General features: G+C 34.9%; 1 protein-coding gene across 3 annotated transcripts in view; it reads left to right on the top strand.

Annotated features, from left to right (window-relative positions):
* Positions 1 to 18,170, top strand: part of KCNH7 (potassium voltage-gated channel subfamily H member 7) — a 232,842-nt gene that overhangs the window by 163,704 nt on the left and 50,968 nt on the right. For all 3 annotated transcript variants that reach the window (XM_080399102.1, XM_080399103.1, XM_080399104.1), the window contains one exon: positions 16,648 to 17,073. In XM_080399102.1, the coding sequence (XP_080255228.1) occupies positions 16,648 to 17,073 (426 nt within the window). The remainder of the gene's footprint in view (positions 1 to 16,647; positions 17,074 to 18,170) is intronic.

An 18,170-nucleotide genomic window follows, 5' to 3' on the forward strand; every position in this document is an offset into this window, starting at 1 on the left:
TGCTAAGCTAGACTCTCTTCTAGAAGAGTCTCCACTTACTTTTTTTCTTATTCATTTTTTTGTCAGTCTGCTCAGGGGGACAGTCTGTTCAGGAGGACAGTCTACTTTCTGCACTCTTTTGCACTAACAGGTTTAGTTGGGGTCCTGCCACTGATCGTTAGGAAGAGACAAGTCTTCCCAGAGACACAAAAATTAGACTTTTATTAAAGAAAGCAGTGGGGCAAAACTTTTACATCTGTCCCATAACATTTTTGATGAATTCATAAAGGAGAATTCCGGCCTTAAAATTACAGTAAGTAGAAAGCGTAACAGTAAGCAATTTCATCTTTTGTTTAAATACTGATTTATTTTAAATGTTCTCACACATCCATTTCCCACTGATGCATGGCTCCAAAGCTCTAAACTCTGTTGTGAACAGACTCAGGGCACCATGAAGATTAGAATAGTCAGTTCCTATGCTTATTTTCAAAGAAAAGAGAGAATTCCGGAATACTCACAGATTAACATTGGCAACAAACAATAGCTGGCCCCGTTAATAAACTTTTAAATTACTGGTCTTTTTATTGTGTTGTTTAAGAAAAACTGTTTTGTGGCCCCTAATCATTAATGTTCAGAGATTATTGATCCCTTGAAATTCTTCAGTCTGTTGAGATACAGCATGTGGTTTCAAGACCGAACACATATCTGTTGTTTATGATTTGTCTCAATAACTTACTTACCAGAAAGTAAAACTCTATGACCTTTAAACTTCTCATAAATAATAGTTTTCACAACAGTTTCATCATCCACCCACCTGTAGGAAATACATACACCCAAACTGGTTATATGGCTGATCAAATGACAAATACACACTTCGATGGGCTACATTTTTAATTGGAAGATTGTAATCTGATTTTCAGACCCACAGCTTTTTTGAAAGTGGAGCTCTCAGTGAAGGGGGTGGTCACATATGAAGTGATAAAGCTTGTAGTTTCACTGCACATTTTTGTAATCTGGCCAGACTCTATTCTGCTCCTCAAAAGATTAAGACATAAGTAACAATATCCCCTAAAGCCAATCTCAGCTGTTGATATAAAAAGAACTATTATATGATCATGACTTCAAACTGACCTTCAGGTTTTCAGGCTAAAAGAAGACCAGCATGTAGGACAGAGAGGGGCCATATAAGACCTAAAAATAAACCAGATTATTGATCTATACATTTTCAGCAGTCTGATTCAGCTGACACACTGTGCTGTTTACAACTCACACACAAACAACATTTCAAGGCTGTTCATTTTGGAACACAAGCTGATATAAAGCAGCAAATTGTGAATTAAGGGGAAAAATCTTGATATGTCTTCCAATTACACAGCAAGGCATACATATAATAATGAAACTGGGGGATAAGCAGAGGCAATATTCCCTAGTTACTATACAGAAAGTTTAAGTTATTGGTTTCTGCTGATGTGAGAATCTTCTTTTTTTTATAATTTGCTATTCCTGTTCTCAATGATCAAATGACATAGCTCATACAGGAATTATTCCCTTTGTTTGCAGTCATACTTAGCACCCTCATGCAATAAAATTTCATCTTTTATTGTCATTATATAATTAGTCTTAATAATTACTATAGACGTAATTATAGAAATAGTATAAATGTGTTTATCATCATTTAGAAGTGTGACAACACACTGTATGTGAAAAGAAAAAAAGTAGAGAACATTATGGTGATGGCAAAAGCAGTAAAAATAACCATCTCAGGATTAATCATTTACACCTGTGCAAAGAGGTCACCAAAACTGGAGTAGGCTTCTTTGCACCAGAGCAAGTAGCTATACAAAGTGCATGGAAGCAGAAGAGAAAGTCTACTGGTTTAATCAGTTTCAGAAGAAAACACAGTATTTTCTTGGGAATTACCTGCTATTGCATCAAGTAATAAAATGGCCAATATAGTTACAGATTCACAACAATTTGGAAAGATAAAATATTCATTCCTTCCAGTAGAGCCTCTTCTCTTTGTGACAGCTGAATAGGCTAAGGCATCTGAACTGCTGCAGTGTTTTGGGAAGATTTCACAACATATGGTAGAAATGGAGCAGTCGGAAAGCCCAGCTGCTTTGAAGCATGTAACCTGGATGCATCCTTAATTAGTCCATGTCCTTCCTCCACGATCTATTCTTATGAAAAACATATTGCCTGATTTTGCTGAGTTGGGAAAAAGTATCCAGTATCTTCTATGAATAACACTTTTGAGTAACCAATGTTTTGTGTTATCTCTTTGTTACTGTCTTGAACCAAATGATCAGTGATCTGTTGTGTGATGCTAACATGAAATGGGGAATGGAGAATATGATTTTTTTTTAATAACAGATCATTTTCCAAAGCAATATTCTTCTTTTGATACTAATAAGTGGAGGGTGATAGGCAGACACAGGCTTTTAGACTGCACTGTAGTTTGTTCTGAAAATAATGAATTTGATGAATATGTTGAGGTTGTAAAAACCAGTGCCCTACAAAGCAAGCAAAACTGATCAAAACCAAGCTGCAGGCAGCACTTAGGCAAACCTCATTTCTCTAGACCAGAGCTCTAAACCTCCAAACTTCCATCTCATGGTGCATTGACCTTGGTATTTTCTAAACTCGGCAGGTTACTCAGTTGAAACCAACAGTTCTGACACCGACCAGAACTGTCCCACTATGAACTACAAGAAGTCAAGACCCTGCTTAGCTCCTGTCATGCCCCACTGAGATCCAGAGAACTGGCAGAGTCTTCGGACCCACTTGGTGTTCACAGCCTGAAATAATACCTTTCACACGTGCAGTTAGAGTTGCCTTAAAACAGCCATGAAAGGAGTCACAGGCTCTTTCACATAACCGTAGAACCATACAAAAATGTAGTGTGGAAGAGACCTCTAGAGGCGATCTAGCCCAACCTCCCACTCAAAACAGCATAACATCAAAGTTAGATCTGAGCCAGGTGATTAGTGTGTTAACTCAAGAAACAGTTTCTATGTTTAGGTCAGCATAAGCATATGTTTTCCTGGAGAATATCACCCAGCAATAGAAAGCAATAGCAGCTAGTAAGCAGAAAGAGGGAGTGGAAAGGGCAGAAAGCTGTGGATATCATGGACCAGAGAGACCTGGTATTTTACAAGGAAGATTGCTGGTATAGCTAATGCTTAGAGTACTCACTTAGAAAGAGGCAGTCCTCAGTCGTGGTCCCAGAGTATTTTGCCCGATACTTATCTTACATAAATGGCCATCTGTTAAAAAATCTACAAAAATAACCCTGGGTACCAGGGACTCAGACTCAGGATTCATTCCCTCCCTGTCTGAGTGCCCTTACCCTCAAACAGTCTGAATTCTGAACTCTGTTCTAATGCCAGACGCCTCACATCCTCACATGCACGCTCTGTAGTACCAAAGTTGGATATAGTCACAGATTGTCATAATCTGGACAGACAATATTTAGCATTTACCTGAAATTACATATTTAACTATATTAAGAATAATTTTCATTAGAAAGAAAATGCAGATATGTTCAGCTAGCAATTTAATATTAATTTATTGCAAGTAACGAGTTTCCTTTTTAACATAATACTAGCTAATATGCAAAGTGAAAAACTGGTGGATAATTTGAAAGATTAACTTTTTCAATGAACGAATTAAATTCCCACACAATACTGAGTTAAACTGATGAATAAACTAAATATGAGAGCAGAAAGTTCCTGCAATTTGCAGCTAGTAATGCGACGATATAACTGGATAATTATAAAGCAGTTCTCTTCTACTACTGATTAGAAACCAGATGGCCTCAAGCATATAAAGGAGAAACAGCAGCAAGACTATTATCTATTATTCTTTTGGCTTGGGCAGAGGATAGAAGAGAAGCATGTGGATTGGTTGGTTTTGATGTATTGACAGCTGAGGAAAATATTTTGTGGTTAGGGTTTGTTAGGGTTTGAGATTTTTTGCATAGGATTAGAAACAGTAAAAAAATGCAAAGACCATTAAACCTAGTCAGCAAAGTACATTATTTGATGAATTCTGAATGCCCTCAAAATTATAAGCCAAACAAGGCCATTCTTCTCATCTATTATCTGCCATGTGTTAGAACCTGGATGATGCTTTCAGCTTGTAACTGAGAAGTGCATACCCAGAACAGGTCAGAGATAATGCTTTTTTTAAAAAAACAACAAAAACAACAACAACAAAAAAACACAACAACAACAACCAAAGAACGCTTCTTAAATTATATTGAAATATCAATAAAACCACAGTAAAGGAAAAATCAGGAACCAGTTGTATGAATAAAAACTCAAAGGGTCATTGAATCCCAAATACTATGTTTATGAAATAATGTGATAATCAGTGTGGTAACATATAGTTTCAAAGCATTTATTGGGCTTTATAGGTGGTATAGGTGATAATAAGCAAAAAAATAATGAGCATAGCACAACAAATTTCTCTAGAAAATATTTACTAAAAATGCCAAGGTCAGGCCCTCTAAGATGTAAAAATATACTATAAAATTCAAATATATCTGAAATAAAATACTGAAATTGCATGAATATTTGGTTGATATTCGTAGTACATAGAGAATTCAAAAAGTTTCCTCTTCCTGATATTAGGGTGGCCTTGTATTAATTTATCATGGAAGCTGCCATGAGAAGGTATGTTCAGCTCCAGACAGGCTGTTCAGAATACTACTACTGCTAAATGAGAAACATTTATTACATAGGAAGAAAAGTTCTTCATTTCAGTTTTGCATTTTTTTCTAATCTAAGTATCCATCTTCTTTGAAAATACTTCCACTTTATAAATTAATTCTATTAATTATGAAGAAACCTACTTTCTTGTGAAACAAAAGAACTGCTGTATGATATGATCTTACATCTGTACCAATCTGTTCTGTTCAGAGAAGTTTAGTTTCACTGGGTTTATAGGTGGGTTAACAATGGAAGACTATAAAAGTATGTTATGAACATTATGAGAGTAACACCTTTCACTGCAGCTTAGTCTCTAAACTTGTTAATTCCCAGGTTTGGAAGTGAACAAGAATCAGTGCCTGTGGCTCATGCTCATCCTGTAGAACTTGTTAGAGGCCTGTTAATATATTTTGATGGATTTTGTTAGGACAGGATGTAGACTGCAGCCTCCTTCCAGGTTTTCAAGCAAAGCTTGAAAAGTTTTGTATACGATAGTAATTTTGACATATATTATGCTGTTTTCTCTCTTCTTTACACCTATAATATCAAGTAAGCTAAGGAAACTGCAATAGTGAATGATCCATTCAGCAGTTTACACAGTGTGATAAATTAGTTGATATATCTAGAAAACAAAGAACATTAAGAACGTTAATGCTTACACTCGGGCTTCTGTAACACTGGATTGATATTTTGATGCCAGCAATCATACATGTGATAAACCATAGTACCAAAAAGATTCCCATATGTACCTGGTCAAATCCATAAATAAAAGGTCCTGTTCTCTCCTGAACACGAGCTTCATTTAGCATAACATAGGTGAGGTAGAGCTTTTCAAGGAGTTACATTTGGCTCACTTAATGCTGTGCTAGCATAAAAATTTTGTTAGAGTACCAGAGAAGCTCATGGAGAATCATCACGAACATCCTACCATGTCTTACCAGAAATCCCCAAAACCAATATGTGTTTTTACATCAGAAAAAAAGAAAAATGTCCAATGTAAGATCCAGCTACTGACCCAGGAAAGGCAGCTTTTTATTGCACAGTTCTCCATGGTTACAACTCTACTGTTTTTCTCTGCCTAACCAGTATGAATTGAATGGATAGCTCTAGAAATCTGGATTGTGCTTTAATAGGTTGGTTTTGCTAGTGAAATGTGATTTGTGTCATCATATTGTGTGTACACGTGTATGCAATCTGTTCCACCTCCCCTTGCCAAATGGCTTTTTGGTTGGAACGTTACTGATCAAATGTGGTAGAAGAATGGGTAATGCACTAAACTTTACACTACAAGTGATGTGAAGAGAGGAACCTGAGCAGAATACTTAAGACTAAACAACTCCTTTAAGTGAACCAAGTTGGCATACGCTCATTAGACATAAACACTGGAGAGCCACAGGGGAGATGGATGTTTCTAAATTAAGCTTTTCCCCAGCTACCAGAGCAGTTTCAATTGCAGTTTACACCTTTTTAAACACTAAGGGGTCTAATTAAAAAATGCAAGTCTTCTAGAAACTAAAGTTTGCTTATTTTGCTGTTTATGGAAAAAATATTTACCATGAAACTGAAGGTTAAACTTAAATATGAATGTATGCATAAGGATCTTTTCTCCTTTTCTCCTTTACTCCTGAAAGTTACATCAGTAAGTACTGTAATCATAGAAGCAAACTATGAATCTAGCTGCTTCATTTTCACTCCATGCATTTCAGATATTCTTACAGCTTTTATGCTTTCCTTAAGCTGCATCAAAATGTTTGGCACATAGTAAACCAGTCTAAATGGATCATAATGAAAGATACCTTTTTTACAAATATTGTGAGAAAGACAAGATAACATCAACAAGCACAAAATTTACTTTGTTTTGTTGTCATGCCATGAATAAATGATATAAAATCTTTTAAGCGACTGAAACCCAAAGCAATAATTTAAGCCATTATTACAAATGTGACCCTTTACGTTTTCTTGTCAGACATAAAAAATGCTTGTTAACAGCTTAGCATTGCCAGAAGAGCAACAAATAACTCACAATCTTTAGCATTTTGAGGGACAGCATTTTCTGTCTTCTTAAATAACACCTCATAGTGAACTTTAAAGAAGTAGGTTACACAACTTTTAATACATATTCTGGCATTAACATTTGCTAAACATAGTCAGGTTTTAATATCTTCTTCTTTGATAATCTTTATATCACTAATTTAAAATTTAAAGTTCAATCAAGTGCATCTAATAAATCTGTATGCTTCTAAGTGTTGTTCTGATGATGCATTATCCACTAATATGAAAGTAATTACATACTGACTGGCAGAAAGAGGCTCCTGAGGTTTAGGATCTATAAGGCATTTCTTAATTTTATCTTGGAAAATAATGGATGGAATATGAACTATGAAAATACTTCCTCTATATTAATATCTATCTTCATGAGAAAATAAATTATAAGTTAGAGATAGAGATTTTTCTAAATTAATACATGTATTCAAAATTGGTGAAGCAATTTTGTTTGACAGTACCATCCACATAAATATTATTTCCATGAAACCTGCAAAATTTCACTGAAATCAATCATGAGAAGGTTGTTTTATTGCTTTAATGCCATGGCATACATAATGTTTCTTGAAAATTTGAAGATTTTTGGTTACTGTGTATTTAAATATATTTAGCTGAATATATTTACCTAATTATTTGATAGTCTTATGAAAAAGTGGTACTTCATGGCCTCAGTCCTGTAAGGTGCTCAGCACTCTCAGGAAGTCCCAGTGCTCTCAAATCCAAGTCAGATTTGAGAGCTTTTGTCATCAATGAGGAAGTGTGCTGCCCTATCAAATGGAGACTAATTGGATGACATTTCTTGAGGAATCTTTGTAAATCTGTAAGACGAGGAATAGTTTTGTAATTCTTTTCAAATGAAAGGTCAAATTACTTGATAATAAGGCCTGCCTCTTTGCTTTGTATTGCACTATTGCTCGAGTTCTCTGATGAACTATTACATTTCTGGAGCTTTCAGTGTGCAGGGAAATCATTATATTTATATAGTGCAAGCACTAGTGACAGTCCAGTAATTGTTCTGTACAGCTGCTACACTTTCAAGGCATCAACCCAGTCACTGTAGGCAAATGAGTCATGTCACTGATGGATACGTATACTGTGTGGGTGTGGGATTCAGCCATGGGACCAGATCTTAAACTGGTTCTCTGTTTCATCATATGTTTTAGATGACATGATGTAAAATATTATTATTGCTTATCTAAACACCACATTCATGAGAATAATGAAGCCCTAAATAGAAGATATAGAGACCAGATGAGAAAGATTAACATAGATCTGTATTTTTAATTCTAAAAATACTATGTGTGTGTGTGTGTGTGTGTGTATACACATATATACACACACACACACAAATTTAAGATACATAGTAGGAGAAACATCAAGTAAAAGCTTTTCTGCTGTTCAGGCTCTTCCTTATATATCTACCCCAGTTTACAATTATACACTCCAATTCATATATTGGTATCACCTTTGAAAAGTGTCTTTTAAAAGACATCCATTTCCAGCTTAAATGCAACTTGCTATCACAGTACCATTAACATTGAAGCTACAGAAGGCTTAAAAGTCAAAACTTCAGCCAACAAGGACAGCAAAGAGCTGTTGGCAACATATTATTTGCTCAATGTTATTCCCACAAGATTTCCCAACAAAGGCTGGAAAACAGTATTTCTTTCCTCTTTTGGACAAAACAAGCAATTTGAAACAGGTGTGTTGAGGTAGACTTGAGATGACAGTCTTTCCATCTAAAAAGGCTTGCAGTTTCAGCTACACAAATTGTACACATTACAGTGCAGGAGATTAAAGAGGAATCAGAGCACCAGAAAGCAGGCATGCAGACAGCAAAATGTTCACCTGTACCAGTGAATACATATCAAAAACTTCAAAGATTAAATTGTAACTAAAGTACCAAAGCCAGAGATAGAATGATTCAACCAATATAACTTGAACAGTGACAGCAGCAGTGTTACACTCATAGGCGCACAAGACCTTTATAAATCAAAGTTGGTCTTTATTGCTAGTGGATTTTCCAATATCAAACTAGCAATTTTATGACAATATATTAAGAAGTTATGTCTAGGTATCAGCAATTTTCTTTTTCTTAAATTTTACCATCAAACAATGTTAATGTTTAACTTCACTGAAATTTTTTGGATATTTATTATAAAAATTACTTAACATTAAATCAAATAGATTCCACATACCACTTGAAACTTACACCTTTTTTTTCTTTTGCATTTCTCTTTGCCTACCAAATTGCAGCTTCTCCAGAATATTAATTTACTGAACACCCAAAACCCCTTCCACTGTTTCTGCGTTTCAGTTAGGTTGAGAGTGCCATGAAGTCTGTCTTGATTAACTTAAAAAAGCTTTATTTAGTGACAGATTGACTTCTAGAATAAAAATTATTAAAATATGCTTAGATAAGCTTTGAGTTTTTTAGATTCAGCAATTAATAACAAAAGTCCTGTTTCAATACCTACCTAACATTACACTTGGTGAATATTTCGGCATAGTCAAAAAAAAAAAATATCTATTGTGCTATTTCTGGCCCTGCAAACAAAGAAATATTGAGTCCATTGTTTAAATAAGAAAGGTTTGTATCCTCTTGTATCTAAAGTCCCAAATGGGAAACATACAGGACAGGCAAGGACAAGTCATATTTTAACACAGCAGCAGATTTTCTTTAACAAAAGCTTAACTTTAAAAAATATGGAGGCCATTAAAACACTGCGTTATAAGACCTCATGATTATACTTCAAACTGTCTGATAGAGAAATTTCAGTATCAGCTTTATATACAAATTGTCATACTACATAATTTTAAAGCATTTAATACAGAAAAAAGAGTAAAACAAGTATTAACATTCCCCACTGTCAGTATTTCTTGGTTAAGAAGATGTTTTTAATAGCTATCCTTTGAAAAACTTGTAAAAATATCTTTTACATGAAAAAAAGGCTTTTTAATGCTGATGTGTGAAAGCAGTATATAATGCTATGTTTTAAGGATGCACTAACTCAAAAGCACTTCAGCTTTCTTCCATACTGGTGTAATTTTATTAGTTGTTCCTGTCAGCATCAAGGAAGACAATCACCAGGTTGACTGAAATATGTAAGACCATTATAGTCTTCTGGGAAATTAGGTAATGCCTACTCTCAGGGAGACAATGTTGATTTAATTTCCATTTGCTCATTAGTATTTGTGTAATATCTCTTTTTAGGTCTTTTTAAATTCAGAGATCTCTTTAGCTGGTCCAGTCTGTAGGGGTCTCACAGTAATGGTATGAACAGAGAAGAAAAGGGAAGAGATGTCCTTGCTAGTGATAGTTTGGCAGCTCCAGTAGAGCTAATACACAGGAGGAAAAGAGAGTTAGGAGAAGCTACATCAAAAGAAGGAAGTTCCACAAATCTAATAAAATCTCCAATGCAAAATCATGTCTTCTTTTAAAGCTGAAGTAATACTGCTTCATTTTTTGAACTATGCTATCATTCTGATTTAAGGTCTATGGTCATGATAAAAAGGGTTAATTATTAAAGGAATATGTTTTTAGCTTCTGTGTCTGCTTCACATTTCTCATTCTGTTGTCCCAGTTTTTTCTGTTCAATACTATTATTGGCCTTATTAATAAAGCTCTGAAAATGAGTTCAAAACTACCTGTTAAAAGGAAGGGACTGTACTGAATATCTAAGAGGTTTTGGATAATAGTGCCAATGTTCATTGTGCATCATGAGCTGCACCAAGGAGCAAACAGCAATAGTAATTTAGCTTTACTCAAACTTAGAAGATGCTACCTTCCAACCATAAACTTGTACAGAGTTTAAAATTATGCTGCAAAATATTTTAAATCCAAATAGCTTTCCTTTTTTTGTGAAATTATTTAGAGGTCATTGAGATTAACCTAGCCTAATAACCTATGGAAACCTCCTATACAAATTATAAGGATACAAATGTTCTCGTCACCTCTTGCTTATGTTCTTTGAGAACATAACATGTTTTATATTTCATTAATGTAGTCACTTTCCAGTGTTACACTCAGATAATAAGTACAGCTGATTTTGGTTTTCTGATTCAATTTTGAAGCGTATTTGGATTAGAAACTCTGAACAGTCAAAAGCTCTTCTGATTTCCTCCCTTTATTTTCAGCTGGCTTATAATAGAGTTATCCTGGTTCAGTTACCATCTTGTTTGCATTTTCATGTAAATTTCATGTCTTGGCTGCTGAATACACTTTATGCAATGAGAAATTTTAAAGTTTCTTCAATCTCTACTCATAATAAACATATTCAATCTCTCAGCATACAAGAAGCTGACATGTTGCTAGATTTGTTACAGCTTCCCTGAATAAAGATGCAGGTCTGATCATCCATCTATGCCTAGCACTGGACTGAGCCCAGCAAGATATTGGCAAAATAATGTTTGTTCATGTCGTATAGTATTTCCTATAAATAACTAATTTTAACATTGTATTTCAATGAGTGGACTGGTAGTACCTTCCATAGCTTTACACAAGATGTTTTATGGGTAAGATAAATGTTTATTTTAAAGTTCCCAAGTAATTTGGGACTATATTTATAGTTTGACATTTATTAAATGTTTATGAAATTCTCTTAACATGAAAGATGCTATGTAAGAACTAACCTTGTTAGTACAAGCTTTACTTGAATTCATCTGTGGCAAAAGCAGCAGTGATAAAACAGTATTCAGTACTCAATATAACTACATCATTTAAATATACAGTACAAAGGAGATACACTTTCTCATAAGACATGAAAAAGTACCTTTCTGAAAAGCTTAATATAAAGCTTTACACCCACCAAACTTCCACATCTACCTTTTGCACAGATATACTCAGTATCATCTACCTTACAACTGCTGCGTTTTCCCCCAACCCGTATGACTCATATTTTGCCAGCTGTAAGCATTGCACTTTGTTCAAATTTTCCAGATGTGCATTAGTTCTGTCCATGATGAAAGGACTTACCTAGACTGCGAATATGCAACATATTGTTTGTGTGAGTGTACATTATTCATGTATTTGCTGTGTGTTTGGAAATACACAGCACAAAAATATTGTGAATTCTTAGCAAACGTGCAAAAGGCCCAATGCTTTCTGAATAACTTGTTTACAGTGTCTGGTCCATGCAATCACAATATGCTCATAGAATTTCAAATCTTTTTGAAAGCATCAGTCATGCTTTCTGGTTGTTCTCCATGTTCATGTGCTTTACGTAGCTCTACGGTTGCTTGAGGAGCCATAGTCCAGCATGTAACAATCCTACACCACAACTGCTTTCATGCAGTTCTAGAACAGCTAGGAAACCATACTCCAAATAAATGCAGTGGTTTGACAGAAATATTTCTTTAACAGTTCATGGTGGTATTCATAACAGATGGTTTATCGCTTATTATTTCTGTTAAGATTTATTAACACACTATTATGCTTCTTTACTTTGTTTCTACTTCTTTAGTTTTTACTGTATGCATTTGCATTCTTTAATAAATTTAGATTGAAAATGCCTCAGAACAAAACTTATGAATATACATGTGATACATAGCAATATCAGTCTCTCAGAGTCTCTTGAAACTGTACAGTTTGCATAATAGGTAACAAAAATAAAGTGTTTTCATGCAGGAAATAAAAATAATCTGGAAAGTGTCCCCATTAAGTTATAAATTCAAAATTAAAAGGAGAAGAGCACAAGTATTTGTGTGAATTAATCTTAAAAATAAAAAGAATCAACTAAATTTAGAGGAGTAAGAATGATGATAACTCATTGCTGTTGCATAACAGCTTCTATGTATGCTTTCCACTCATTATCCTTTGCAGGATGCTTTCAGATTAGTGGGTAAATATTATTCTCTCTACTTGACAGAAGTTAGAGAGGTTAAATGTCAGCTTGCCTAAGATCACCGAGAAACTCAATGGCAGAGACAAGCACATAATTCCCAGGTCATCCAACATTTTGCCTACATATTCTATTTTATAAAAGAAATTATACAGCGAAGAATCTTTGTGTTTCTCCAAGAAATGTCAAACGTTGTTGCTGCATGTGGTGCTGCAGAGCCTATAACAAGAGTCCCCTAGACAAACCAATTTTCCCATGAAGCATATGGCCAATGTGCTGCAAAGCACATCAGCCCAGTTTGCCTCCTTGACACTTCACCAAGAAACACTGTGCAAAACATTGTTGAACACAACACAAGGCAGAAATGTTATCCAGTACCAAGCAGGTTTTCTTGAGGAGAAAGATGTAAGAACTGTCAAAAAAGAGATAGCACCACAAACAGTTCAACCCAGTTTAAAATGATAAAGGCTTACTGAATCTCTCTTTTTTCTTTTTCTTTTTTTTTTTTTTTTTTTTTTTTAATTAGTTGTTATCTGATAGTACCTCTGGTACATACAGTTCCTACTCCTTTTCCTTAACAGAACAGCAGCCATTGATAAATTTTCATTCTTCTTAAATATCTTTTCTTTCCATTTCAGTGAACTACTGTTATCTTTGAGAAACTAACAGCTACCAAACACTTCAGAAAGATAAATCTCTCTAAAACCGTGTGAATTTATGACAGCTACTTTGATCTCACTCCATATTTTTCCAGGTATCTGGTGGCAGCCCTTCTATAATAAGTGCCCCCTTGAACTTGTGATCTTAGCAAGTGAACACATGAACCTAAAAAGAGCAAAAGATGTTCACCAGCCCTATCTGTGTGAAACACCTGAAGCAAGATTCTCAGAGTCAAAAAATGTGTTTAAACGGAAAGTCTTCAAGCTTGCAGCAGCACTGGTTTAACAGTAAATGGAATAAACAGGAACACACAGGAAAAGCTGAATTTTAGATCAAAATTCTCTAATCAAAGGCAAAATACAATACAGTTTATTTAAATTTGACATTTTCTCATTTTAAACAGAATAAATCTTATCACCTAATACTGCTTGTAAAACACACCAGTTAAAAATGCATTCCCGCTTTCTTCAAGCAAAACCAGCATGAGATGGAATTTCATCGAGGATGAACAGCCTCCAATTATTTTTTTATCATTTTAATTGATTAATTGCAGCTAGTATGACTTTTGCTACTTAGTATTATAGTCTTCTCTTTAGTAAGATGGAAGGAAGCTTGGCTTCCCCATCATGTCATGTCCCAAGGTTCAGAAATTTTTTAAGTGTAAAGCTTTAGTCTTGTCCCAGTGGTGCTCCTTACTCTTAAACACATTTCATTCCCTAAGCCACCTATTTTACAATCCAAACTATAAAGAGAGTTTCACTGTCCAGAAGAGATAGGTTAATAAAATGACTTTGCACTAACAGTGTATTTGTCAACGTCTATTTTAAGCAAGTGGAAGCAGTATAGTTCTTCTGAGTGGATTGCTAAGTACACTGAAGTCTTCCATCTAGCCAAGATTGTGAAGATTGGCCAATGCCAACACTAAAGCCTTGCAAGGCGGTCACACAACAGGATAAAAAAAGGATAAATTCACATGTTCAGTCAGTCTCTATTGTAACTGCCAACATGAAACCAAATAATTTGTTTTCTCTTTTGTATCTATGTGCAACTCTGATTTTTTTGAGAAACATAGTCCCATCTTTTTTCTCTTAATCCAGCCAACAAAAATAGTTAACAGTGTTTGTTTTCACTTCCTGTTACATGGGAATAAGCAATACAGCATGTAAGTTCTATATCACATTATGAGTATGAAACTCACAACCAACAGTCAGCCTCTCCTCTTGTGTGTGTCTAAGAAACTACCATGAAAATGTCGGTTCCATTTCTGCTATGATCACTTTGATACTTCTGTTCTCTCATCTTGCCTAATAGGCAGGGGTTTTTTTTACTCTTCAGTTTCACCTAACTCAGTCTAGACCAGCCTAGGAATAAATGTAACTGAAATGAGAATAGGAGCCAGATTTCAGGCAAAAAAATCCAATTTACATTATGTGTTGTTCTAAGTGAAGCACACTGGCTGGAATTTTCAAGCAACTGCAAGAAACATGTAGAGTGAGCTTTGCTTTTCTTGTTGTCTAATCCATTTTCTTCATTGTCTGAATATCCAGCAGAAAAACACTGATATACATTTCACAAATAGCAGTTTTCTTGCCACATATAGCCACAGTGCTCTCATCTACTAGGAAAACATTCTTGTCAACTCACCAGGTGGGGGTCTGAAAGTATTAAGACTGCTTAAAAGACTAAGTAATGCCTATGCTTCAGCTTGCTGTCAGCTAGTGTGTTTAATGCATAAAAAATAGCTAGCACCATTACTTAACTGCAAGTCCTAGTTACAATATAAAAAATAGATGAACAGCCTCTACCATCACCTCAGTCTGGTGCTTAATGGCTGCTTGAAGGTACCATATAATCTTTTGGATGGCTTAATTGTTTCTTTCTTCATAGTTCAAAGAAGAGCAGTTATTAACCCTGGTGTTCTCACAACATTTTCAAAGTAGAACCTCACTGAATAAGAAGTGCCACTTAGATTACTAAGGATAGGATCTAAGGTTTATACACACTTGCTGCTGGAAAGTTAAACAGAAAGGAGTGTGCTGACCATTATAATCTTCTAAGATTATGTTCAAGGAGCATTAAATTCCTCGATCTTGAACAAGCTGAAAACTCAAATCCCTAACTACTTACTACCAAACAAAAAGGAAATAAAAGTTGGCAATGTTGCTGACACGGTACTTCTCCTTCCAGGCATCATTTCATTTCAGTATAATTATTCATTTTTATTATTTTTGAAAGATCTGATTTTTTAAACAGTTTTTAAGTACCAGGGGAATATGGAATAAGTAGAAGTAACTGGTGGAAAATGGGTAGAAGATTTCTTGAATATGTCACTTGCCCAAATAGGTAGCAACTGGAGGTAGTCACCATCTGATGTTTGTTCATTGGTCTGTGTAAAATGAAGTGGTGATCTGAGTCCCGTAGGATTTGGAGAGCACTTGCAGCACAGAAGGCAATAATTAACATCACTACTGACAGTCTCTGTAACTACGCCAAGCATTGAATTGGGATGAAAACGTAATCTACCTTCATATCTTTAAAAGTTTTGTTCCTTCATATCAAATTGGAGGAGCAGCCAAAGGAAATTTGTTTTATCTGGTGCCCACACTATGCTTTTTCTTTGCAAGAAAGTAAACGTCAGCTTCTAGAGCCAGCAAATCAAGCAGTGCTTACAAACATAATCCCTTCCAAATAAAATTTAAATCCAACTTGGATAACACCAACAGATAACAAATCTATACTTTTAAAGGAAAGATAACAAGCTTTAGACATTGACAAAAGTAGCAGTGAAGCAAAAGGAAATATTTCTGTGATAAGCTTCTTTGTCACACCTTTAGCTGTACTATAGCCTCAGTGAAATTTGTCTGTGTGAAAGTTTTCCCCACCACAAAACTGAAAGTGGCAATAGCTGTCAAGGACACTCATAGATCTTTCTCTAACTTTTTTATTTCTGGTTGCCGAAACATCTTCTAAAGAGAGTAGACTCTTGTGCAGTGAACTTAAGCAGATGATAATAGATTTGCTTTGGGAGAAAAACACTGCATCACTGCATCACTGCATCACTGCAAAAAGTCATTCACTGGCCGTGAACAGGCTGGCAAGGTTACCATGTGGTAGATAAATGAATTTGATGACATGCTTAATTATGCAGATTTTATGGACCAGATATGCCACTTAAAGGTTGCTAGAGGGAACAAGAATCAACTAGCTGTGTAAAATTGTCAATTAATTTATTGGACCTGGCAGAGATTAGGAATTTCACAGAAGTTTATTTTGCCAAAACACCAAGTAATTGAAGCTTAATGCTCAAAATTACAATAAAGTACTCTTTAAGTTAGCTCTGTATTTGCTAAGTTTACTGAAAGTAGATATATATACGCTGCCTGATTATTGACATGGTATATTTCTTATTCTAGGTTCTATCCTTAGGGGCTGACGTTCTACCAGAATATAAACTCCAGACACCTCGCATCAACAAGTTTACTATATTGCACTATAGTCCTTTCAAAGCCGTCTGGGACTGGCTCATTTTGTTGCTGGTAATATACACTGCCATATTCACCCCTTACTCTGCTGCCTTCCTTCTGAATGATAGTGAGGAACGGAAGAGGAGAGAATGTGGATATTCTTGCAGCCCACTGAATGTTGTAGACTTAATTGTGGATATTATGTTTATCATTGACATTCTAATAAACTTCAGAACAACATATGTAAACCAGAATGAAGAAGTGGTAAGTGACCCAGCAAAAATAGCAATTCACTACTTCAAAGGCTGGTTCCTAATTGACATGGTTGCTGCAATACCTTTTGACCTCCTGATTTTTGGCTCTGGCTCTGAAGAGGTAAGGTTAAATGAGTAAAAAATCTTAAATCTTAAGCTTTGACTTTACTATAATAATCTGTATATTCTAGTATATTTTTTGCTTGTCAGTTAATAGGCTATTTAGTAGTTCCACCCCATCTTCTAAAGTTAAACTAAGAATAAATCTTCCTTGGTAGAATAATGTAGAGTACTAGCTTTCATTGATAGGAGAACAAGCTGAATGATTCAGCTAGTATTTTTCAATTATACCATATATGATACTGCCTTTATAAATAATGAAATAAGTATATCATGCATGAAGGATTTGTTCAAACACTTTTATTTAAGTTCTCCTTTGATTTGCTGCTTGCTTTGTAAAAACTGCTCTTAATGCATATAAGTGTTGTGTTGGCATGAAAGCATTAGAATAAATTTTCTCTGTGCAAAATCTTTAGATCATATCTTTACTCAGTGTAAAACATTAGTTGTAGTGTGAACTATACCAGTTAACAAAAAAATTTGGCTGTTGACTATTTTATCAAGAATATGGACTACCAAAAGAAAGGAAAAAATATTATATGGGGATAACCTTGCCAGACATGACTAATGTCCTTACCCTATCTGTACAGTAGGTTACAAAAGAGTTCAATATATGCATCTGAAAATTGCCCCAAGGTGTACAAAATATACACTATGTTCTGGATGCCTGACCTAGTTCTATCTCCTTCCAAAGAATTTTATTTAATTTAAGAAATGCTAAAGTTATATTTGTTGATGAAAAGTGAACTGACAAGTAGAGATTGGGGGGGGGGGGGGGGGGGGGAGTTTTGATGCATAGAATACAGCAGGGTTTGGTTTTTTTCATTTAAAAAAGCAGCAAACCAAGCAAAATATGATTCATTCACTTTTCAAAGGACACAAATCCATTTATTAAAAATACCATTTTGCACATATTGACATAAGAGAAACAGACAGTTTTGTCAACCATATGTGCATCTCATTAATTGAGAAGAGAAAGGTGAAAACTGCATATTAATCAGCAACTTTCAGCATGAAAATTTACTGATCTGACTGTGTGTCTCCATGTTATGATACAGAGAATGCAAAAATGTTTTTGTTTTCAAATTATATCCTTTT

This window comes from Falco punctatus, assembly GCF_963210335.1.
Source record: "Falco punctatus genome assembly, chromosome: 8".
Classification (NCBI taxonomy): domain Eukaryota; kingdom Metazoa; phylum Chordata; class Aves; order Falconiformes; family Falconidae; genus Falco; species Falco punctatus.